Source organism: Meleagris gallopavo, chromosome 2 (assembly GCF_905368555.1).
Source record: "Meleagris gallopavo chromosome 2, MGAL_WU_HG_1.1, whole genome shotgun sequence".
In the NCBI taxonomy this organism is placed as follows: domain Eukaryota; kingdom Metazoa; phylum Chordata; class Aves; order Galliformes; family Phasianidae; genus Meleagris; species Meleagris gallopavo.
In genome coordinates, this window is record NC_139405.1 from 104887887 (window position 1) to 104914315 (window position 26429).

The window sequence follows — 26429 nt, forward strand, 5'->3', positions numbered from 1 at the left end:
TAGATCCCTTCTTGTAATTAGAGACACAGAATTGGTTTCCCGAATTGGATATCTGAAATTCAGCTGCACATATTTTCCTTTCCACAAAACAAGCACAGTAATCTTTTTGTGGACTATTTTAGGAAGGAAAAACACAGCATATGTGTCATATGCTAAATGGATCTACTCAGAAATATATATGTACACGTGCAGAAGTGGATTTATACATGCACTGTTTGCCTACACAAACACAGCCTTCCCACAAAAAGCTGTGGATTCATCTTGCTAAATATTCATTCCTGTTCAGTATGCATGTACAGTGGTTTTGGTACATTCTAAATCTGTTGTTGTTGTTATTTTTAAATGAGGGGGGAGAAAAGGTTGAAAAGCAAAAGAAAGAGTTGTAGTGCAAATACTCAAATAACTGGTGACTACAGTCAGTTTGTTGAACATGGAGGTCCATAAATTTCAGCACGTGACAGCACTTAAAGAAAAGACATCCAAACATGCTGAGAAAATGAATGGAAAATTGGATCCAGCTACAAAGGCAAACCACAGGAATGGATGTGCAACAAATGGGTCCCAACACCTCCACATAAATGCACATAAAAAATTGTGTCTGAAGCAAGCTCCTAGAAAAGAGACAAAACCTACCTGATATGGTCTCACTTTATGGTGAATTTCTTGAATTCCAACCTCTCTTGTCCTTACATCACGACACTTGGAAAAGAAAGGGAAAGAAACACAAAGAACAAATACATTAGGCTCTGAAATGCACAGATTTCCAGCCACCCATTGGGCTCAAAACTAAGCTGAAATAGCATGTAGTTACAAAGACGAATTTGAAATGAAAATGCTCACCAATCCGATCCTAATACACCTTGGAAAGAGGTCTTATAATGCTAAAAGGAAAGACATGCTGGTAAAAAATAACTTCACTAAGCAACAATTATGGATCATGAGGAAATGCACCCTTTGATTCACAATTAGCAGGGTATGGAGGGGAAGTCAACATAAACAAAAGAACAGAGAAAGGTTTTGGCATAATTCATTTTTACCCTACATTTGAAAGGTGTAACACTGGCAAATTTATGCTAAGGTATTAAAGTCTTTAAATAATCCTTTTGCGATTTGCAGCAAGCCTATTATTGCTCTTAAATGATCACATGAGAACTGCTGTAGAAGTCCTACCCAAGTATAATGCTAATCTGGCTTCCACAGTGCATCACAAATGCTTGGGACCAATAAAAGAGAAAAGAAAGATAACCAAAATCTTTCTTTCTTTAGAAGTCAGACAGAAGAGGAGAGAAATCTCCAAGCTCAGTGCTTCTGAGATGGGTTATAGCTTGCATAAGCTTTTGTACATCTCAGCAAAACCAGTGGAAGCTGAGTAATTTGGCAGCCACTCACATCAGTGAACAGTTGTGACAGTATGAGCAGTCCTACTGCAAAGACCAAAATGCGTGCACATCTTAGCAGGTTTATCCTAACATCCAAAGTGAAGGTTAATCCAACCCTTGTCAGCCAAGCAGTACTTTTACTCAAAGCAGCTGCTTCAAATGCTTGCTCACTCCACAGGTGCTGCAGCACTTAAGACAACCTTGGCCAACAGGCTGTAACCGTTCTATCAGCGACGAGGCCTACCTGGCTGCACACTTCCAAAAGCCAGACTTTGAGACAGGAACAGAACGTGTGAAATACAGTTCCCACAGAAATTCGGGATACCCAGCACAAGCACAGCCCCATCTCATGCCTCGTTCTTCTCTGAACGCTTTTGAATTCCATTGTCAACAGAAAACAACAATCTCCCAAACAGCAGGAAGAGAAGGGTGGTTGTTATTGTGGGCTATGGTGAAACTGGGATTCACTGGAGTACCAGGATGCTAGAGCAGACAAACTCTTCTCTGCTTTATGACTCGTGACTACACAAACAGCACAGTAAGGCTGAATAACACCCACTCTTCATGAGGAACCTCAGGACAACATATTCTGGGAAGATGCTCTAAAACTCAGTGTCTCAATGCAACATTTGTGTATCTTCAGTTGCACCCAGTGGCTGAGCACCTGCACCTCCAGCAAGGCTGCTCATGAGTAACTCCTTTCCAGCATTCACAGACACCAGTTGTGGTGTTGGCATAACTGATTCCCATCCCTTAAACTAACTCATTAAGCCATATCCCAAAGAAGGGATAAGCCAGAACTGCCACAGCCAGCTCAGCTCCACTAGGGAGCCTACAGATATTTAATTCCTGAAGGGCCATTCCTTGGCCTTCTCTCTTTTTCCAAGCTCAGGGAAGAAAAGACAAAGCATATTTATCGGTTTCTCCTCCAACACAAGAAAACCACAGTACCTTATGTTTCAAGCTGTATTGCAGCAGACTGCTCTCTTACTCTACCAGCTGCAGTGTTTCTGCCTCACTAAATTAAAATCTATAATCATCTGCACAGCAGCGATTTTTTACAGATTTGGTTCTTCTAACAGTGAAGACTGCCAGCTTGACAAGCCCTTAATGGGTCAGCTCCGTTACTGGGCTCAGCCCTGAGTGCCATAGATCAGATATTCCTGCCTCTCCAGCTGGTCTTGATCAAATTCAGATGAAATGATGTGGTTTTAGCACCAAACTCAGGAAGGGTTCACTAGTAGCCCTAAAGAGTTCAATTGAAAAGGCTTTGCTACAGCAGGGAGGTTGTCTCCCCTGCCTGGTATAGAAGCGAAAAGCCAGTAGGAGGGATGAGAGCTTTTGTGGCCAGCAAAGCTCTCTGCCAAATCTTGGCCTGCTACTGGGGAGAGATTGTGAGGAATGATTTAAGGAGGAAGTCCAGGGCACCAGGTTAGGAGAGATTAAGTAGATAAAGAAAGCCCAGCAGGAAGGAAGACACTGCAGTTTATCTGCTGATCTTTTGCACTGCAGCTGCAAGATCCAAGTGAGATAGAAAGGCAGTAAGGAGCTATTCAAGTTAAAAACCAATCATATGGTTCAGCAGCACAAGTTTATGTGGAGCTATTAAGAGATGAAACTTTAGTTGCTGCTTCTTCACTATCCTTGGTATTTAAGCAAAAAAGATTAAAGGCTACATCTGCAAAAACTGTCATTACTGTACTGTCCCACACCACTTCTTTACTTGTTTTGTTGGTTTTTTTTTCCCCAAACTCCTCTCCATCCCATCCTCCATGCCCCAATTGGAATTATACAAAATCTAACTCATTCAGTATCCCCAGAAGCACACATGGCCACACATCTGGATTTGGCTTTCAGTTCCCTCCTGGAAAAGCCAGGTTCTCACTACAGAACAGGTCGCCCCATTCTTGCCTCTTTCCCATTCCACTGGATGAAATAATGCCTTAAAAACCTCTCTAAGGAAAGGTGAGACAGAAGGAGGGAGCACTCAGTCACAGGTGCATGGAACTGTTGCGATGAGGATCTGCCTCTGCACCAGGACACCAAAGCACTGAAAGCCCTTTGGAACAGTCAGAGGGGGCACAGGGATTGTGAGATGCTCTGTCTGTCAAGTTGGCTGTCCCAAGAAAAGGCAGAGGCTGGACATAACTTTACTGGAGGTTACAGGACCTGCAAACTGTGGCTGATGACTGGGTTTTGGAGAGAGGTTCAACCAGCAAGCAGTGTCAGAGCAGGCAATGTGGGGCACTGTGAAGGCTGACTGCCACAGCAACTTCCTGAGAAAAATCAAGGCTGAGTACACCTATCTGCCTCTGACTTCAAAGATAAATGCACTTCCTTCTTCCCCTCCTTCTCCCCATCCTTGCTCGTATTTTTATTTGACCTTAGAAATATCAGGAATATCAAGTCTCATTTGTTTGCGCTGAAATGTCTCTTGGAAGATTTGTCTGGCCTCAGACTAAGAGCTTTTCTTCCAATTGTTCAGTCAAGTAAGTGCATGCGTGGGAAAAAGAAATGAAGGAGAAATTCTAATAGCATAAATTAAAAATAAATCCTCTCTAGCTTAAAAGGTTTCCTCCTGTCAGAAAAAAAAAAAAAGAATATTACAAACTATTACCAAGAGCCTTCAGAGATAGGCAAGTTTTAGTCCAGTTTTACTGAAATATCATCAAGATGGTTGTTTTGTTTTTTTTTTTTTGAAAAACGCTGGCAGATTGTTTTAATTCAGCAGTAAAACTGGCTCCTATTGTGTCTTCTGATCACTTCTTCTCAAAAATGATGTTACTTTGTGTGATGTAACCAAGCAGCTCTCCCCAAATACCGACTGACAAACACTTTACCTGTGTCCCAAGATCTTTCATCCTGGCCAAGGCAAGCTCCCTCAGGTTCCCATGCTCCACTCCAGAGCTCACCAGTGGCATTGGGATGTCTCTGTTTATTAAAGGAAAACAAAACAACCTCAAGCAACTGCATTAGCAGACTTGCACCATAAAGCACCATTATGGTCATCTAGGCCAAGATCCCAAATAGCAGAGCACAGAACTTATCTGAATTACATTTGTTTCAAGTCTTTGGTTGAACAAGAAATAACACAGGGGAAAATCAACTGAAAGCAGGAGGAAAATGGAGGGAGAAAGCTTAGTAAAAAAGACTGAGGACAAAAGTAGGCTTTTACAACCCTGAGAAATAGGTTATTTGCCTTTAGCTCTTCACTAAGGGAAAAAAAAAAGGATCTTCCACCCCGTGCCTAGCATAGGTCTCCAGGTCAGTCACTCTTCATGGTGCCTTCTGCTGGAGATCAGCAACTGGGAACCAGACTGTGTCTTTCTGAGCTCAGTGACTGTAAGGGAAAGTTCATCAGAATTACAGCATGTTTATATTGGGAAGCTTGCTGCTTAAAAGAGAGTTCTGTTGAATCAATGATTGGCAGCAAAGTCCAGCCAGAAAGCCTACAGTCTGCCTGTGGGAACATAAATCAGTGGGTCTGCAAATGGCAAGGCCCTCTCTTCGAGCTCTCCAAGGGAGGTTCTAAAATGAAATTGGAAAGGAAGAGCAGATTTGGCTTCTCCACTGCCTCCACTGTTAGATTGTCCCTCTGGGAAGAGGAGGATTTATGCAACCAAACAAAGCTGAAAAAGAAGCATGACAATTAGTGGGACATCCCAACCATGCTCCCCTTCTGTCTAATGCAGTATTCCACAGCAATTCTAAACCCTTCTTCTCCCCCTTCCTGCTGAAGCTCCACCATGGCACTTCTGATGAAACACCACCCAACTGCACTACTAAATACTTCAAAATCCTTCTGATCCTCCACAGGGAAACAAGGACTGCACACATGTGAAACACTTTCAGTAAGTTATACAGCAGGTTGGTCTTAAAATGCGGCTTATATACATTTCTTGGTCAGTATTCCTCCTCTTGTTCTTTTGAATGTTTTCACAGACAAAGAAAAGAACAGAGTATCACAAAAACACACAGAGAATGGGATGGTTCAGGGAATTGGTAATGTAATTAGCTTAATCCATCTTGGTTCAGTAGTGATTGAAACTCATCACCATCTAGCAGCTGTCTGATGACCTCTGTAAAACGTATTAATTGATCTATTCAGTTCCTTGAGGACTTGCATTCAAATCATTAACAATTACTGGTTTTGGCATCAGCTGTATAAAATGAAAAGGTCTTCAAGGGTCCTAAAGGCTTCATCCTTGTGCTGTTTTAGTCTTGCAGAAGTGTGAGACACTTGGCAAGGGGGCAAGAAAAGGAAAATTTTCCAGTCAAGAATGCAAACAAAGTGCTTCAGACTTCAGGGACCTCCTCTCATTTCAGCACAGAATCATGCACCCATGAAGGTTGGAAAAGACCTCTGAGATCTCCAAGTCCAATGACAACCCACCCCACCGTGCCCACTGCCCACATCCCTCAGTGCCACATCCCCACAGTTCTGGAACCCCCCCCAGGACGGTGACCCCACCACCCCCCTGGGCAGCATCACGCTCTGATTTCAGTACAATTTTCTCCAGCATAAGGCGGAGCCCAGGGGTCTTGGGTTCTACTTCTCCATCCTTTTTTCCTTACTATATTCTTTCTATGAAGCAAGAGATACATGAAACATTTCTCACCTCTTACACTCGTGTGCCAAAAGCTGAGGCAAAATACAATTAGCTAACCAGTTCATTTATTCAGTGAGTTTCTTTGAGTAAATACGAAACCATAGAGCCAACACAACATACTTCAAAGAGCTTCAATTAGAGGAAATGAGCACTTCACATTGTGACTAAAGGACACACCAGAGGAGAACAGCATTTTCATCAGGGCATGTTAGATCTACAATGATAATCTAACTAAAACGTCTTTCTTCTAATTATGGAATGACTCCAAGAAGTCAGACTGTATGCATTTCCCCCGGAGGGACACAGATAAAATGCCCTGACATCTTCTAGAACCAAGTCTTTAGCTAAATCCAGAGTGGCATATAAAATAGTAAATAATCTACCGTAAATAAATGAAAGATTACAAGATAAGGTAACCTGAGCATCTCTCATCTGCCTGCTAGGGTACAAACCAAATTAAAATATGAATGTGAAAAATAAGATTTTTAAGAAAAAGTAAGCAAGAAAGAGGTTTTCTGTCATCAATTCAAATCACGGTAGGACATTTAAATAAATACCCTGGTTGCATCATTAGCACACACATAGCAGCCTATTTTGAACAGACACCAAACTGTTGTCCTAGCAATTTCAGGACTTGTTCAAATGCTAAACAAACTGAGGGATATGGGGGATTACATCCTGACCTTATTAACATTAGTGTTCCATTTGCCAGAAGCCTCAATGAGGCCTATCTCACCTTCTGTTTTTCTAATATTCTGCATCACTTAGGATACTTGTTAACCAGCTGATTGGAATAGACAGTGGGAGTCAAAGTCCCTTTTTAATCATAGAGCCATTTGAGTTGAAAGAGATCTTTAAAAGTCATCTAGTCCAACTCCCCTGCAATGAACAGGAATATTTTTACTATTCTAAGCCACGACTTGTTGTAGGATCTCAGTTAAGTATTTTATTTTTTCATACCTACATGCCCCCACTGGTCCGGTGAAAATAACATTCAGATAAAACACCAAGATCCACTAAAAGAAATATCTCAAGATGTGGCACTGCTGCTGTCATTTCACACCTCTCCACCTAAAGGACTTAGGTGCCAATCAGCTTCACAAACATTCAGGACAAATACAGTATTAAGCATCTCCAACAGTTATGAAGCAGCCATGAAGAAATATTCCCCTCCAACCAGCCATTAGCACCGAGTATGCTACACCTTTAATTTGGTTTCCTGAAACAGAAGGAATTCCACAGTGTTTTCATAGAGTCATGGGAAAGTTTGGGTTGGAAGGGACCTCAAAGATGACCTAGATCCAACCCCATGCTTTGAGCAGGGCTGCCAATCACCAGATCAGGCTGCGCAGGTCCCCATCCAATCCGGCCTTGAGCATCTCCAGGGACGAAGCATCCCCAGCCCCTCTTGGCAGCACTGCCAGGACCTCAATGCCCTCTGAGTGAAACGTTTCCTCTTAACAACTCATCTAAATCTCCCCTCTTTTAGTTTAAAACCATTCCCCTTCATCCTATCACTACCCTCAGCAAAGCAGTGCTGGGGAGAGGTCGCAAACATTTCAGAAATCTGGCTTTGTTCGTTATTGTGCTGCAGAGCCACACAATGAGCCTGAAAGCAATTTAGATCAAAGTAATAGATTTTGGACTTTGCACTGGAGGTGTACAAATCTGTAATCATCAAAAACAAGTTTCAGATAACATGAGCCAGTCAGCAAGGAAACAGTTATTCTGCTGGAGCATAACAGCTGACAGCTGGATGACAGCTGGATGGAGGCTGCTGCTGGCGACTGAAGAGACCCACTGTCAAGCCCAAGGAAGCCAGTATGCCAAGCAGACACTCTTCCAGGCCTATGTTCTTCAGACGAAGATCTGCTAGGCAGCAAACTCCTGCAGCCCTCTAAGAACAAAGCCATTTGTTTCAGACGCACACTATGGTAACAGCATCAAGAACAAATGGGACATACTGTCTGTGCCGCAATCCACCAGGGAGAGGAAGACAGACATGCAGAGAGAAAAAAGACAGAAGTTTGTCTTTAATAATGCTTCTGTGACTGACGTGAAAAGCCTGAGGCAACAAGTAGATGTTTCCTATAAGACGTTTTGCCTTTTTCATTAGTACCACATCCTTTAGAGATTGGCTACAGCCACTAGTTTCATCCGTGTCTCTGTTAATAGACTGCTGGATTCACCACCATGCTTATCAACCCAATCAAGCTTTGCTACATTCATACTTTCTGCTATTCCTCTTTGGTAACTTTGCAAAGCTGCTCCAGAATCTCATTCCTTCGGTTGACAGGAAATTCCCAGCTCCCTGCCTTGCCTTATGCAGGGCTATTTCCTATTTTGTTCTGTGCTCAAATCAATTTTCCCATTTCTTATAGTGTTATTTTCCTTCTCTTATAGGTTTGCAGAGATTTTCTGTTTTCATCTGTCCTTCAGACAAAGAACTGACGTGCCACTGCAGTTCATTTTCTTGAAGATGGGGATTATTTCAGATAAGGTCTTATGAAAGTCTGTCTGCATTAATACTTCTGTGTCTAAAAAGGCATCCTAAAAGAATGCTTTTCCAAGCTGCGTTCAACAGCCGCTTATTTATATTACAGACCAAGACACTAGAAACTTCCTCCTCTGGCTGCCCAGATAGCAGTGGATGCCCCATCCCTGGAGACAGCCAAGGTCAAGCTGGATGGGGCTCTGAGCAACTGGTGGATCTGTGGGTGCTCCTGTTCATTGCAAAAGAGTGAGACCAGATGACCTTTAAGGGACCCTTCCAATTCAAACTGTTCTATGGTTTTGATTCTCAAAGAACCAGGCACTGGCACTGCCTCCAGCTCATATAGCTGGAAGCCAACAAAGTACTGTTTGCACATGCAAAACCAGGTAAGTACGCTATAGCCTCCCTTCCTAATATTAGACATGTAGGAGGTAACAGAAGAAAAATAATCCAAGAAGGACCCCACACTGAAAACACAGTGCTAGGACAAGTAGCACCTATTGCCTCGGGAAGTGAGGCTTCTGAATGGAAATAACAGCACCATTGTAATATTCTTATGAAAACCCTGCAACACCCATGGGGGAAGACAAGAAGTCTTTAGAGCCAAAAAAAAATGAAATGTCTTGTAGCTCCTGTAATAAATACAGGAAACCACCCACAGCCAAGAGGCAATTATCCATCACTATCATTAGAGTACTACGTGTGCCACATCCTATGCTCATCTGACTGGCAGTGAAAATGGGGCCTCCAGAAATCTTGAAGTTTATGGGTGCATTAGAGAGGCAGTTCAGTTTAAACAGCTTCTCATTCTATATGGCCTTTCCCATTCTGAATAGATAGGAAGCAGTTTAAAAATCTTTAGTGCATTAACAATTACAACTGAAAAATACTAACAGGCTGAGTCAGATCTTGCTGTAATTAAAGTAAGAATCCCTCCAAGTGCAATAAATCAATACACAAAGCCCACCACAGAAAATTACCTCTGAACACGGTACACACGAGTCCATGGTGGGACCAGAGCCAGGATTCTGGCCACGAGATCCACAAGAGTGCTAGGGGGGTAGCTCTTGTATCTGCCAGTCTTCCAGAGCTCGTACAGCCCGGTGCCGCGGATCACCAGCGTTGGGTAGAGCTTCATGCCATCGGGGCGAAAAGCCGGGTTCTCAAAGAACTCCTGCAAACGTGGAAGGAAGGTGTGAGTCAGAGAGAAACAAACTAGATTTCCTGAGGCTTCGGTACCCAACAAAACTAATTCATGACAGGTTCTGTAGAGCACGATTGTGTGTGTGTGAGATGACAGGCTTGCACTGAATTCCCAGCATTTACCAGTTTCCAACGTTTTTAGAAATAAAAGTATACTATAGACTTAAAGAAAAAGCTGCTAAAGAAAAAAATCCACATGATAATGCAATGAATCAAGTCTTTGCCTCACTGCTACCTTTCAGCATGAATTCAATAGATACTGCTCCATTTATTGTAACAGACTCTGCTCAGAATTAGAACAATAGAAATGAGCGTACTTATCTTCAATCTCAGCAGGCCACATTTAGAGATTAATCAATGTGTCTGGGACACATCATTTGAATAGCAATGAAGAAAAACAGATTTATTCTACAATGATGTTCTGAACAATCCCAGAGAACAGGAGGACAAACTGTATCTCCTGCTAATGCCTATGACCAAATTCCAGTATAAAGATGCAAACTGAACAACGCTAGCTTACACTCCACAGCAAGTGTTGTGGGTTTTTTTTTCAGATTAAACCTCAGTAACAACAATTAAAATCACTTAAAAATGGCAATAATAACAATAATAATAAAAAAAAACAATCATAGGATGGCCTGGGTTGAAAAGGACCACAATGCTCATCCAGTTCCAACCCCCTGCTATGTGCAGGTCGCCAACCAGCAGACCAGGCTGCCCAGAGCCACATCCAGCCTGGCCTTGAATGCCTCCAAGGATGGGGCATCCACAGCCTCCTTGGGCAATCTGTTCCAGTGCCTCACCACCCTCTGGGTGAAAAACTTCCTCCTAATATTCAACCTAAACCTCCCCTGTCTCAGTTTAAAACCATTCCCCCTTGTCCTATTACTATCCACCCTCCAACAACAGGCAAGGAACTCTGAACCAACCATTAAGCAGCCTTAAGGGATGGCATGGCACTCTTTCTAACAGCAGCTACAAGCACTGGATTAGACTACTGCACATTTGAAATCTACAGTTTGATCCCTCTAGAGCACAGTGTTCTTACTGTAACAACAGGAGATGCAAGTTCTTTAAGCTGAGCTGACATCTGGCTATGCCAGCCCTGTGCCAGCCTTTGTGTGACTGTCACTCAGCTCCAGTGCCCCATTACATTCACGTGTCCCAGCCCAACCTGGAGACTTTGCAAGGTTTCCTGCTGCTGACGAGTGTAAAGCTCTGATGCTGGAAGCAAAGGCCATCAGCAGCCTCAACCATTGGTACACATCCAGACAGAGACATGGGCACCACCAAGGCATCAGCCTGAGAGATAAACAAGTCGGGGAACATGGGTTGAGCCCACACTGCTGTAACAAAATTGCAGAGCTTTCAAATCCTGCCTTTCTCCTCAAAAAGTATCCAAGGCGGGAGCCAAAGGCAGGCAGAAGTAGATGAGTGCAGACCCCAGCACTACAGCGCTCACTCCGGAGCATGTGTGGGTATCAAAGAAGTTAAAAGGCTGGTGTGCACCTTTTGCCACGACTCTTTGTGCACTCTGTATAATGCTCCTCTTTGTTGTAAGCATGTTCTTACACCATTTCCAGGTGGTGACAGGCAAATCATCTGGCCTGCCCTGTGAATTTGTCATCACCTGTGACACAGATGATGTATTGGGGGCACTGGGCTGCCCCCTGCCCTGCAGCTCCCAGCCAGGATGACTCACCTGCCCGACCTGAGAGAGCCAGCACGTGTTTTGGGCAGGGCTTTTGTTTTAGCAATGGCCAGGGCTTACAGAGCAGCCTACAGAGCAATGGAGGTGAAGTGATATCAGAAATAAAATCTGTGCTCATGGTGACAACATCTTGTCTGCTTAATCCAAAGTGGCCAGCTCAAGGTTACACGTGGATATTGCTGGTTGAGAAGGCAGCCATTCATGTCCATCTGAGCAGTCTGAGCTGGGGCCTAATTTAGTGGGTCGCAACCCTGCCCATGGAGGGGGCTTGGAACTGGATGATCTTCAAGGTCCCTTCCAATCCAAGCCATTGTATAATTCTATGAATCCAAAAGGACAGACTTCTGTGGGTGGTCAGAGGTGCTCTAGCATAAAAGAAAGCAACTGTGACAGAAAGAATGAGACAATCTTGTAAGGAGTGACTGCTCTAATGAGAGGAGTAATGTGGCCAAGCAGCACTGAAGAAGAGCAAGACATTACAGTAAGAAGGCAATGATGCTTCCACAATGAGCCACGGGAAGGTAAATACGCCACTCCAGCAAGGAAAAAAGCTTCCAGTGAGGCTGTGCATTATTATTTGCAACAACACTGAACTGAATGCAAAAGCATCTATGATTCACCCATCAGAATATTTAAAACAGTGGCTGATTTACATTGCAGATTAAAGGCAAACGCATCAACACAGAGCTGAAGTTAAAATCACCCAGCAAGGTCAAAGTTAAGGTTTCCAATCACAGCATGAATTTTGCCACTTCCTACGTATTGCTTATTTTATGTCAATACATTATGTGAGCTGATAATGCTACTTTGTATTTCAGTAACATTGACATTAAAATAGTGACAGTATTCCCTATTTATTGCTTAAACTATTTCTTAATATATTCATCAAGTTGAACTTCTGAAGTAATCTCGAAAACACAGCAAAGCAGTGTCTCCTTCCTTCCTACACCCCTTTTTTTCAGTGGCAAACTTCAATAGGTTTCTGTAAATCCCAACATTTAAAGACTTCACCTTTTCCCATTTGTAAACAGTCCTGATTAAGGCTCCCATGAAACAAAGGAACTATAAAATGCCAACACATTCAAAGCTTTACCAGTAACTGTAGCCTTTCCTTTGTTTTAATTACACACCTTAAAAAGTGCCTTCAACTGATAAAAGTGTTCAGAACATCTTCCAGCCATAACAACTTAAATCCCTTGAACAAAATTTGTTCCAGAGATCGCCATCCAAAGACCTCTAGAGTCCAGAGGAGGGCTTCCATCAGACCAGCAAGCACACAATCATGACTTTAATCCACATCTGCTAACGCACTGTGATGCAAGAGGTTAAAGAAGACCCCTGTCTATTTCCGGTCTTTTGAGGATGTGGCATAGCACTCTCACTTGAATATTCCAAATGGAAACACAAACAGCTTCAAAGCTACTCAACTCACTTTCTCTGAACTTCACGTTTTCTCCCCTCTAGCTAATGTCTAAGCCAAGGAGTACTTAACACTTCTCCTATAATGAGGATGGATGCTAGAGTTGAATTTAAAATGTGTGTGCAAAGACAGGATGGGAGGGATCATCACTGTGTTTTAAGAAATGTATATATATAAAAATTAAGATCAGCCAAAACTTTTCAACCTGGAGGTGCACAAACGTAGATCTTTTCATACCCTAAAATAACATCCCTCGTAACATCGCCCTATTTATGCAGTGTTAGAGGAAAGTTAAGCACTCTTTCACAACAAATAATATAAGCAGAATTCAGACATTTTTGTGCTTCACCTGAGCTCCATTAAACGTACTTTCCTTGTAGGAACAGCTGCTCGACGAATTACAAACAATGAATCTTAATAAGAACCCATCAGCACACATTCAGCCTACAAGGTTATACAAGTGAGCTGCTAACATGTTTTATGAGAACGGTAATTGATTTTACTAGCATACACCTTTGTTGAAGAAAGTTCCCTGTTATTAAAGCTAACGGCATCTGTAGGATCCATTCATCCAGCACCTCATAAACTCCCTGCCACTATGAGTAATCAGGGCCCAATGAGTGTAAAGTTAGTCATTTAGATGCCAAGAAGCCACTGATTTTTCCATCAAGGCACACATATCAAAGTGCACGATGGAATTCTTTTGTTCAACTCCCATCAATCGCTTTGAGCATCAAAAATTGCACGACACTGTAATTGTTGTCCAACACCGCTGACATTAAAAAGTAAAGTCAATGTGATGCTAACCTGAGCCCAAAAATAACTCAGAATATGAGACGGGATAAGGAGATGAAGACCTGTGCTCAAATATTTCACTTCCAAACGCATTTGCAGCAAGCTTTTAAAATTACAGACCTGTCAGTCCATCATGTATCCGTTCACAGCGGCAACAGAAAGGTCAAACAATTTGGAACCATAATCAGACCCCGCAGTGGTTTGGTCCTTTTCAAGTTTGGTCATAGCACATAGCAGGCAATATTAAAAGATAGCATCTTTCTGTTTTAATCCGATTGTACCGCGCCGAGCACAGAGAAATTAGAAACGTTTTTTTGAAACGACCCAAAAGCCACAGTTCTTCCCCTTGGTCCAAAAAGACTTTTCTTTATGGGATTCCATTTCACCTTCTTACAAAACATTCAGTTGCCACCTTTAATCTTCCTGCTCTCAAGACATTCAACTGTAGTAGGAGATAGGATATAGGATAAGTGAAGCAATTTTTGTTAAGCCATTTAGAAAAAATGTCAGAAAAAATTGTTAAAAATAAAGGTCACGAAAACCTACTTTTTAATGACTGCCCACTAGAAATCACGTGCCTCTCAGACTAATTCCACAAACACATTTGGAATTGTTCCTTTAGCATAGTCCCTGTATTAAGCAGATGATTAAATTCACGCCCGTCTGCATTAAGATGAACATTATCTTCACTCTCCATATTACAGCATTCCTTATCTCCACCAGCTGTATTATTTATAACTATGAATAGTGGTAACACTTGAAAGCTACTGCGTTGAGTGACACTTCCAACTCTACAGGGAGCGAACAATCACTTAGTAGTTTAATTATATGCATTAATAGAAGCTCGTGGCTCAAAAATGTGGCTTCGTTTTAACTTCAGATTTGCATTTTCCCCTCTCTCTTGTAAATGCTGGTCTAATTAAAACGTAATGATAGGATCTGCATTCACTGACACTTACAATGGCCTACTGACCGAGAAGTAGAGACCAAGCAGTGCCTTTTTAGTGCGTGCTGGAATAGGCGGCTATTATATACGTTGGTTGCTCTGAAAGTAATGCCTCCTATTTATTTCTGTGGAAACTACAACGGACACAAAGAGCACAATAACATCATTTGATAGAGCAAATTCTCATCTACAAAACGCTATTTTTCAATACAGTCACCAGCACTAGCTCTGCTTTTTTTTGCCGGCGATTAACAGATTTTCACCATGTTTGTCAAAATGACGCTATCTGCACATGACTGTCCAGAACATGGCTTCATCACTTCACATCACTGTCATAACTGTTGAAATACACCATCATCGCCTGGCTGTGCTCACATCAACTGTTTGGTCTCCATAAATGTTCACAAGTGTCGATATATGCCAGTGGGTGCAATTTTTTTGCCACGGAGGAATTCAATTCCACGCCTTTGCTCCATACACACTTCCATGTCAGATGCCATACTGTCAGACTGCCTCTCTGCTGTCCACCTGTCACACAGCAACAAGATTTAATGGGATACTGATGGGAAAGTTCAGTCCCTACTGCCATACCACCAACATCCACCATTGCTGCTAAGAAAGTTATTGGTATTCTGGAGCAGCTCTGCTGAGAGGAAAGCTGAGAGACCTGGATCTGCTCAGTCTGAAGCAGGAATCCCACCACAGGCCATAAATCCCTACAGGAGGTGCAAAGGGACAGAGCTGGGCTTAAGGCACAACCTGGAGCCATCAGCAGCACTGCTGTGCTGGGTGGATGCCAGAGCCCTGGCACAGGGATCAGAGAGCTGTGGGGGCTTCTCCTGGGGGATCTCCCACAGCTCCTGGCTGTGGTGCTGGGCACTCTGCTCTGGGTGGCCCTGCTGAAGCTAGGGGGGTCCAGAGGGACAGAAAAGTGCCTCCAGCCCCAACCATGCCATAACTCTGCACATACCTTCTGTGCTAAACCAGCCAAGTCTACGTGGACACAAAGACAATGCAAAACATATGGTGCCAATAAGGCAGATCAGTCTGCTACAAAAGAGAAAAGCAAATGCCCCAGTATTTCACCTATGGCAAGTTGGAGCTTGTTCTGCTGACTGTGCACACCCACACTTCACGGTATCTTTAACAGGCACTTATCTTAAATACATATAATTAAAAGACAATTGAAATATTTTTCTAATATAACCTCGGGAATTTCCAAACTTGCCTTGGGTTTATATAAAGATGGCATGCAGAAATTACACGTGCCAATTCACAGAACCACACACAACAGCAGGGGTTGGAAGGCATCTCTGGAGATGCCCCCAGTCCAACCCTCTGCGAAAACAGGTTCCTTACAGGTTGCACAGGAAAGCATCCAGGCAGGTTTTGAATATCTCCAGAGAAGGAAATGTGAGACCTGTGAGGTACAGGTACATCCCCAGAGAGAATGGATGTTGTGTCCACCAAACAGTTCTTTAGGGGCTTGACTCCATGCTGCAATTAGCAAACCCTCTTGCTGCGTCAGTGATGCTTGATGCAAACACAGTACTACGTGGCAACACTTTTAATTAACCTCACCTCAAATGTGTACATTGACACATAAATGCAGATAAATACAATAATGAATCCCTATCAAACTGATTCAAAAGGAGGCAGCCTAAAGCTGAATGAAACCACGTCACTTGTGCTTGACGTCTGCGCCCATGACAAAACCTACAGATGTGGCCATGGGGCAAAAAGGTTCTAAAGCTGATGATCCCAACTTTCAGCTCTCCGGAGGGCAGCTGTAAAGCATTCTGTAATGAAGAGAACAAAGACTATTTTCCAGTTGATTGTTATAATTTTCCTGCCTATTGACAGCTATGTAATAAAATCTTTTTCTGTTCCTGACATATTCAAGCTGTCAAATTTCACCATATCGTAAGTAAAATATGATTTTGGGGAACTACTAAGCCAAGAAAACAGTGTCGTAATGCCCAACGTATCTGCTACAAAAGGTCAGTTCTGTGACTATGACTAACACCTTCCTTAGCCCTCCTGTCTGCCAATTTCTTCAAGAATGGTATATATTAGCACACGAAGAAAAAAGCACAGTGGAGTACAGTAGCAAATTTCTTGCACATTCATTTTGCTAGTCTTTGAATTCCTACAGGTACAGGCTCGCAATATTCAAGAATTTTATCAGCAGCACATTACATAGGACCCCGATATCTCACTCTGAACTATTACAATAGCTCAAGTTGAATGTACATTTTAGTTGCCACTAAAAAGAATAACCTACATGCCTACCTGAGGTTGTTCTGTAACACCTCATACGTAGACTTTGAGTTCTGAATCAGAAAAATGGGTGTGCCAGCCAATGTCCTGAGAAAACACGGTAAAAGATGTTGTAATTCACTCTTCAAAGTGCAGAAAGCTCTTATTCCTTCACCTCCACTGACAGCTTCAAAAACACAATCTACACAGAGTCATTCAGGTTGGAAAAGACCTCTGAAATCCCCAAGTCCAACCCCAACCCCAGCCCACCATGCCCACTGCCCACGTCCCTCAGTGCCACATCCCCACAGCTCTGGAACACCTCCACGTGACCCCACCACCTCCCTGGGCAACTGTGCCACTGCATCACCACTCTTTCTGAGAATAAATGTTTCCTAACATCCTACCTCATATTGGTTGGATATTTCAAAGGGAACTTTTCCAGCAGTGTCTAACACAAGTCAGACATACAGTCAGTATCAGTAAAAAAGCATTATCACATTAAACACAGAAACAAATGACTCTTGCTTGGAGTGCAACATCGCAGTGATAGTGGAAACAAACTCATTTACAGGACTATTTAGTCTACAGATGAGATGTTGTCTTCAGTAAGTTATTTACCAACACTGTGAACCTCAGTATCATAAATATCCTAATTCTACACAAAGCACAGGGAACTGACTGCCATCCTGTACCTCCCAGAGTCACTTTTATCCCTGGTTAGCATCTACAGGTTGCCTCCTGTCCAACGCTCTGCTGGATAGTCGCTCTCTGCATGATCCTCATCTATGACAGACCCAGGCACTGCAATACAACTCAATAATAAAAGAGACATTTCACATTTGGAAGATGCCTTGGGCATCAACAGCACGACCTTGGAGCATGGTTTTGACTCCTGAACACAGTATCTACGTGAACACCAGACAAGTCTCTCCAGATTGTGCTCAGCGCACCGAGCAGCCCCATCTGCTCCATCTTGCAGGTGCTCCAAGTGACTCTCCATTTATTACGCAGTTTTGGAGAAACCCATGAGAATACCTCAATCAATTTGCTGTGAAGTTTCACCTTCACTTTTACCAAGCACAGGACTCTGGTCTTCACGTTTCTGGGAGGGTCAGCTTTCCCCTAGGGCTAAGTACAGGAAATAAAGCATTTTTCATTGTCTTAAATTAGTACACAAGTTCTGCAACACAGATCACTTTAAAGAATGTCTCCTACCCGAAAAATCATTGAGACCAGCAACTCTACAGTGTTTTTGACAATCTAATTCTCCTTCACTAGAACTCTCCATAACAAGCACCAATACAACCATGTGCTCTCTCCCACCCCATGCAGCCCTACAAAACATTCTCTCTGTTACTATGTTCACAGCAAAACCATTCTGTTTTTCCAGTATGCTTTAGAGAAAAGATAAAATTGAATCCTTCAGGATTTAACTTGGACTTCATGGTTTGCCCACCCTGGTGGTATGCTTGCTGCTGCCGAGTTGTGCTGAAATACATATTTTACTGAACAATGCTCTGTTTGCCTAAATGACTGGAAAATCTGCACTCCCTACTCAAGACACATCGTGTTATGCATTCCTTTCCATTTGGCTTTATGTTCCCAGACATATGCTCGTTATCGACTTCAGCAGCAAGGGGCCTTAGCGAAAGAGCCCCAGAAAACAACTGCAGCATGCTGGCTTGAAAACCACCGCTTGCACAGCTAGAGCAACTGCGTGAGCCTACGCAATCCGCAGTTGTTGGGGGATTGTTAAGTGCCAAAATGATCTTTTGGTTTGGGTAGAAAAAGGGTCTCATCTGCACCTTCGTATTTAGCGGAAGCTTTTTCTGAATGGGAAGCTATTATAAAGATAGCAGTGGTTATTATCATAACTTTTACGGCCGGCACGCTGCAGGAAATTGCGTGTGTGGACAAAATACTAATTCAGAAAGACAAAGGAAGCAACCCGAGACCCATAATAAGCGTGGCTTTTCCCCACACACTTGCAGTTTATCATATTCATACAAAGGTATCACAGCACACACAGTTTGTGTGCAGTGCAATGCAATGTGGTTAAGATTGCGCTGCCCCTGAAATCCTCAGCCTCTGCATTTGGCAGTTTGGGACATACATGTTATATGTGTGTCCCCAGCTGATGCAGAAGAGAAGAGCCCAGTCGTACTACTCAGCTGGTTCTGTCCCTGCACAACATCACACAGAACGCTGCAGCCTTACCTCTCATTTTTTCCTTGTTTTGCACATAACCAAAGAGCAAAACCTGGTGTGTTTCAGAGGCACCGTACCCAGAGCTGCTGCAAACACACCCAGTGAGCAAATGAAAGTTGCTTCCACAAAGACACTGAGGAGGAGGGCAGCTTTGTGCACACAATTTAACCATCTGCAGAAGCGGGCACACACTGGGCCTTTCTCTGGGTATTTTATCCACAGAAATATCAGTGCAATTATCTGCGACAACAGCTTCTAAACATAGCCTGTTCCTTACTACCACGATTCCCATTAACATAAAAATGACCACAGTGTTGGCCATTGCTCACGGAACTAGAATTGGTTCCGAAGCAAACAGCTTTCTTGTTCTAACATTTAGCAAACCTCCAGGAGAAGCTCCAGGAGCTGTTTCAGAAGGGCTGATCGTTAAACATCTCCTAATCTGTTTCTGCAAATGTGCCCATGAAAAAAAAAAAAAAAAAAAAAAAACAGAAGTTTTGGAGGTAATGCTGGCTACCTGCCAGTAGTGGTGCTTCAATGAGATGCTTAGTAGGAATTGAAAGGAAAATCATTTATCCCACTAAACATTTCAGAGCTATATTTAAAAACACAGATAATTGTCTTCCCAAATGAGTAAAAAAAAAAATAAAAAAAATCAATTGATATCAGCAGCCTAACTATTTTTTTTATTACAGTTATTAAAAGCTCCTGATAGAGCTGTAATATATTACCTTCATTATGAATTTCGGCTCCTTAATAAAAACGAAAGCCCTCAGGAAAACCATCTCCTTATTTACAACTAAAGGTGATACAACAGTATTTAAAGTTTTACAACACCAAATAGATCAGAATGAGAAGGAACAGCCATCGCCTTACTGCAATGGAACAGCAAAATGAGGCTGCAGCCTTCTGCTTTCTGAAGCTCGGATGCATTGGGCACTTCACTAAAATTAGTCTATTTCTGAGAAGTGCTTATTTAGCAATTCCTTTAGGAAAAAAAAAATGCAGCCTGACACATGACTGTAAGAAAAGGATGATTTTTTTACCGGACCAAAATAATTCAATGACTACGTTTTATTTAAAGACTGCAAGAATGGCTCTACTGAATGGAACCAAATCGCTTCAGTCTGATGTTCGTCCCCAGCACTGAGCAGTAATGGGCCCTCCCTGAGCTCTGACCCTCATATTTTTATTTAGATGAGTCGCTGGATGGAAAGAATGAAGTCAAAAGGCTTCCTCAAGGATTTCCTCAATGAAAAAAAAAACAGTTTCTCAGCACGGAGGGACCAGCATTACGTTTCTGGCCAGTATCTCCTAACCTTACGCAATGCATGTCTTCAGAGCTGGAACATTCTGCCAGTGACTTGCTGTGACATCTCTCACTCTTGAAATTTCTCGTCTCAGGTTGGATATTAAGAACAATTTCTTCTCCAAAAGAGCAGTGATGCAGTGGCACAGCTGCCCAGGGAGGTGGTGGGGTCACCAAACCTGGAGGTGTTCCAGAGCCGTGGGGATGTGGCACTGAGAGACGTGGGCAGTGGGCATGGTGGGGTGGGCTGGGGTTGGACTTGGGGATTTTAGAGGTTTTCTAACCTTAACAATTCTATGATTCCCCAATCTTCTAGTAATTTTTCCTGTTCTTTTCCTTTACACAGGCTCTTAAATCATTTGAGATGGGCTTACAGCCATCTCTCACAAAGCACCAAGAGGAACCACAGCAAACCGTTTCTTGGCAAAGGTCATTGACAAAATGAAGGCAAACATAGCAACACATCCTACACTAACAAATGTTACTACCTTAGCAGTATTTATTATACAACAGATACAGTTTGTTGGTTATACTATTGCCTCTCAGTGACTCTGCAGATACAGAACAAGGAATTAGCAACAGTATACTGGGAATTCTTCAGCCTCCTAAAGTTTCTGCTACAATCCTAAAGTTCTGCTTGGTAGCCCCGTTGGCAAGTGTGATTCATGAATCCTCCCAACCATTTACCCCTAGAGTCACCTCATCTCTCTCGTGCTACAAGAGCAGAGCTGAGTGTTTATCGTGTTCCACAGAATGAGGTGTCTGCTCTGGTAACAATTCCATTATTCCCGCTGAGCCCTTGATTTATTCTAGCTATTATTCTAATTATTTTCTCCGACCACCTGCTACGTGAGGCACTGCAAAGCAGTCTTATCTGTTCTGCTTGCATTTGCCAACAGTGAGCAGCGGAGTGTGCGTGTGGCTGCGTGTGCACGCATGTGGGCACACTACCTCCCTTCCTGGCACAAGGACACGGGTGGTGGGAGGAAGCAGAGCATGCTGCCTCCTGCAGCGTCTTCCCGTGCTTGGAATGCAGTGAGAAGACCTGAAGTGGAAAGGAAATCCTCTGAGGCTATAAAAAGAATCAGTGGTAATGGGGGAAAAAAAGGAATAAGGGGGAAGGAGGGGTGGAGAAGCACAACATAGCTGAGACAGAGAGCTGGAGCATCCACTCTGGTTAAAAAGAAAAAAGATAATAATCTTCATAATGATGGCAGACAGAAAGCCACCCACCTGCTACTCACTGTCAAAGAGAGAATACGTACACACACCAAAAGGCAGATCTAATACATTGACTCCTATCCATAAATTACAGTTCTAAATAATTATGAATATGCTTTCCAGGAATACAGTTGCTATACACAAACAAAACTTTGATATGCCTGCAAAAGAGTAACTGACCTCGCTGCTGGGTGCAAGCAGCAGGTTACACTTCCAGATCAATAGGTCATGAGGGACAGAAGCAATGTTACTCCTGACACCATAACTGCCTGTTCAATTTGAAGAAGCACCCAGTATTTTTAGTACGCAGTCAGCACAATCAGCAAGTTATTATCTTCCCAAGAGAAACCTCTATCCTTAATATATCAACTGGTTATGAAGGCAGTGTTTAGACCTTCTAAAGTCATCTCGGTTCCTTTTTGCCCTGCTTTTTCCTGCTCTGAAAAGCACATGGCTAGAAAAGAAGTTAGCATCACAGCAAATAAATTTCTAGACCTAGTTAGAAATACCACACAAGCAAAAATCTGTAGGGATCCTTGACAAGGCAGAGCTGTCTTTGTCCCTCCAAAATTACAGTATCTCATAGCAAAATAAAGATTTTTGTGAAGCAGAGGATTAAGCAATCCCAAACTGTCACACAGCACTACTCTACTGATGAGCAGCTCACAACTCTTGCAGGAACGCAACAGATGCTCTCCATTTGATTCCCCTCTTTGTTATCACAGTATTTTTTATGCAATAGAAGTGTCCAAATATTTACCAGCAGGAGCTAACATTTATACAGCACAACATAAAAATAAGCTGTTTTTAACAACTCAAAACTATGACATCAAATTTTGGGGTAGGAAATAGAGAATGCACTTTTTCCTGGGGATTCAGCCAGACAGAAGGAACTACAGTCTGCTGGGCACTTCTCTTACGTTTGCCAGTGCAGGGACAAACAAAAGAAAACAAATGGTTCTTTTCTCTTAAGACAAAAGGTCTTTCAAAAAGAAGTTATAAAACATTTAAGACAGGTTGAGAAGCACCGAGAATTTGAAACAGAAAACATGCCTGCTTTACCACTCCATCTTGAAACATGTCACACTGATCCACAACCTCTCCTCTCTCGTCCCCTGAAGCTTCATTTTGTGAAGCACACAGTATCACCTTGCTGGCAGCCACCTCACAGTGCCTCTTTCATGCAGGTCTCCCCTCACCCACACGTGGGTTTCTTCTCTCCTTCCTCAGATTTTCCTCTCTTTAAAACAACACGGCTATAATTCTTCGTGTTGCTGTGATCTCTCAGCCCTACTCCAGCAGCCCGCCTCTTCAAGTCCTATTTCTCCTCTTCATTCTGCAGCATTCACATTACTACTTGAGGGCTTTATCCTCCACACTGATTACTCATCCTCCAGCTTCTCACCTCTACACTCACTGGCATCCAATCTTAATTTGATCTGTGAGTCCTGTTTCAAATTTCTGAACTCATTAACGCGGCTGTCGTTTGAGCTGATCACCCCATCACCCTCTGCATTCCTGAATGTCCCTCCTAAGTTATCACCAGGTCTTCTTTTTCCATTGCTTCACATTTTTCTTTGTCCTCCAGCCAATTCCAGCCCCTCATCCCAAACTTCTGATCTGATCTTACTCCTTTCCTGTGGTCTGATTTTTGGGTGGTCCTGTATGGAGTTAAACTCAATGATCCTTACAAGTCCCTTTCAACTTGGAGAATTCTATGATTCTCTGATACCTCCTTTTCTCATTCTCTTCATGTCTCATTTCTTGCTTGGCCTTGCTGTCCCTCCTAGTCACAACATGTGAATTCCTTCCTTCCATGTTCCAGAGCCGGCACACCATCAGCACAGATTTATTTCCAGCTCCTAAAGCTGCAATCTCTCTTGCAAAAGTATTCTAAATGAGCTGACCTTCTTCACTTTGCTTTTTTCTCTCGTTTTTCTATGCTAAGCTCTATCTGTTTGAGGGTAAGAAGGCCCCATAGAGGGATATGGACAAACTGATCAATGGGCTCAGGCCAATCAGATGAGCTTCAACATGGTCAGTGGGCATGATGGGGGTGGGTTGGCATTGGTGATCTTCGAGGTCTTTTCCATCCTTAATGATTCTATGATTCTAGGATCTTCCCAGCTTTTTTTTAATCCCTTCTCACAAAATTCCTGCCTTTTCACCATGTTCTTGTCTTTTCCTCCTGAGGACTTTGCCTTCTGCATCTTCTATATCTGCAACAACTGCCCTTAATAAATGGATGAAACACAGCATGGCACCACCCTGACAAGCAGGGCAGCCCTTCAGCTCCACTGAGCAGCTCAGCACTGCACGAAGCCATACCTTTGAAGCAGAATCCTGGAAAAATACTTCCCCAAAGCTCCTACACTACAGGAGTGACTCCAGATCCTACAGTGAAAAAGCCTGAGCCACTTATCGTGGATAAGCAGCAAAGAATAATCATCATTAAGTAAAATAATACTTTCTATGGAAGCTTGTAATTCTGCTTTAAATAATTGCTTCCTCTCCAGTCTTACACCTTGCAAATACTTGGGATTACTGCGTTCTCTTTGCTGAGTCTTATCCAAGGTTAGCTTTTTAAATCTTTTAGTCAGTACTGCTGTTCTTCCATCATAAATCCTCCCCAGCCTAATACAACCTCAGTAAAGACAGATCCATTAAAGAACCCAGAACTGTGGTTGCAACCTCACTAGATATTGAGTCAGACTTTGCCATACCCTTCAGCACAATTATATGACAATATGGCTAATTTGATGCCCACTGTTACCCTCCATCTCCCTCTGCACTGTAAGAAGATAATCCAGAAGCAACAGAACCTGGGGCAGGAATTTTGAGTTAGCTTTCAGCTCTGTCACTGGTTACATCCCTAGTTTGGTGAGCATCACTTTATCACTTTGCCCCAGCCTCTCTCACTACCACATGAACGTAGAATTTCCCAAGTACTATGACACTGTGATACTGACATGCTCAAGGAATACTGCACAAAATCGCTTACAAGAAGTGCACACCACAGGTTTCAGAATTTCCTTCCTGCACTGAACTGCTGCACATTGGATTGCTTCTTTCTAAACCTACCTCTCTGCAGCACTCCATGAAAACCCACTGTTTCCTGCCTGCACTTCTAAACAATATATTCCATTGCACTGACAGCTTTTTTGTGCCAGAAAGCACCTACTCTGACTTTGCACAGAAATATACCTGTGATTCCTGCATCGTGACTGCAATTTCTGCACTATTTTAGGACGATGAATTTGGACTTTGCAATAATGAGATCGTAAAAAAAAATCTACATTATCAGATAAAGTGGTTAATTCCCTACAATGTTTACCATTTGCTCTTTCATTTCTCATTTCAATCTCTCTATAGATAATTTTAAATTTTCTTCCACATCATTGAAACAGACATTGAACAGTGCCGAGCCAGGAACAGAGTTGCTATATAATACACCTATACACTCTATTTTGCAATTAATTACCTTGGAGATAATATGCTTTTAACTTTGAAACAGGTACTGTTCTAAAGCCAAGGAAAGAAAACCAACTAGGAGAAAAGTAAGAGCCTTACTTAATATCGGAAGAGCTCTGTTCCACAGAGACCTGAGTGACTCAGTCTTTCATGAGGCAGGGATATAATTTTCTGGATGAAGTAGTTCAACAAATCTTTCTTACCTTCCACCTTCAAAAATGAATTTTAAATTGTTTGTCCTTAAGAAACAATTCTGGCCTCGATCATAACTAGCAGCTGAGCTAAGAAAGAGAGAAAGCATTAGATGGAACAAACCAGAAACTCCTGGATATCCTGAGCCATACTCACAACAAATTGGTCGATGTCCCTTTCAAGCCCCATGTTTGGTAAATCAGGCATCATGTGTGCCACCACTTTGAAGCCAGCATCCTTGGCCAAGTGGAACGACTCGCACACAGCCTTCACGGTGTGACCTCTGGGAAGAGAGAAAAAGAGAGATTTACAGTCCCAACAGCCAAGACAGGCAGCACGAAACCACAAAGAGGAAGACATATTTTGACATATTTAATTCAGATTATTCTCTAGGAAGTGAGCATGGATGAGTTTTATTATCGGTCTAGCACCATTCCAATCTTGGAACACAACTTCTATTACAATAAACTAAACTAAGGGCAAACAGTCATGTTTGCAGCTTCTTTAGCAGGTAAGCCACCCTAAGGCTACAACTTTCCAAACTACAGCTTGAGGAACTTCCGTGAACTGCTGAAATGCACTTTGTGCAGCAATGACACAAGGAGATGCCACAGCATGAGCATACTGTGCTGAGGACAACATATAATCAAAACAAGTGTAACCAGAAACAAAAGTATCAGAACAGGAAAAGGAGAAGGATGGGAGCCACATAAAGCCAGCTAGTTAGAAAATTGTTCTACACCAGGCTTGCCAAACTCTCAAGTACTCCCTTTAAAGAAAAACAAACTCTTTGTGGCTTCTGAGAGATGTTAAACTTCCAAATCATAGGAGCCTGGAAGTATTTTGAGTTCCCTGTCGCTGACATGACATCACAGGAGCTCAGATTTGCTCTGCAGCCCAGCAAGAATGGGAACGGCGGCAGGAACAAAGGCTGAATCACACCTAGCTCATCAGCCTCTAGCAAACTCCTCTCCTTCCATCTTCCACGGTTCAGGAGACATCTTCTGTCTTCCCACAGAATCATTAAGGTTGGAAAGGACCGCTAAGATCATGAAGTCCAAGCACCAACTCATCCCCACCACGCCCATTAACCATGTCCCAAAGTGCCACTTTCTTGGAAGCCTCCATGGAGCAGTGAGAATCACTGAACACAGCTCCAGGGAGGTTCCCACCCCAGGTGACCAGCCTTTCCACGATGGAAACAAGTC

At 42.8% G+C, this 26429-nt stretch overlaps 1 protein-coding gene and 1 long non-coding RNA gene across 5 annotated transcripts in view; both read right to left on the reverse strand.

The window, feature by feature from the left end:
* Positions 1 to 26429, reverse strand: part of ELP3 (elongator acetyltransferase complex subunit 3) — an 84601-nt gene that overhangs the window by 28321 nt on the left and 29851 nt on the right. For all 3 annotated transcript variants that reach the window (XM_010708081.3, XM_019613379.3, XM_085218268.1), the window contains 4 exons: positions 25378 to 25504; positions 9464 to 9657; positions 4220 to 4310; positions 634 to 699 (listed from right to left, as the gene is read on the reverse strand). In XM_010708081.3, coding sequence (XP_010706383.1) covers positions 634 to 699; positions 4220 to 4310; positions 9464 to 9657; positions 25378 to 25504 — 478 coding nt within the window. The remainder of the gene's footprint in view (positions 1 to 633; positions 700 to 4219; positions 4311 to 9463; positions 9658 to 25377; positions 25505 to 26429) is intronic.
* On the reverse strand, positions 9666 to 19030 carry LOC146545118 (uncharacterized). 2 transcript variants are annotated; one of them, XR_014881701.1, is made up of 3 exons: positions 17513 to 19030; positions 16851 to 16925; positions 9666 to 15086 (listed from the first exon to the last, which is right to left on the reverse strand). It is a non-coding gene; the product is annotated as an uncharacterized LOC146545118 (long non-coding RNA). The 2 variants fall into 2 exon arrangements; XR_014881702.1 differs by lacking the exon at positions 9666 to 15086 and adding an exon at positions 16348 to 16357.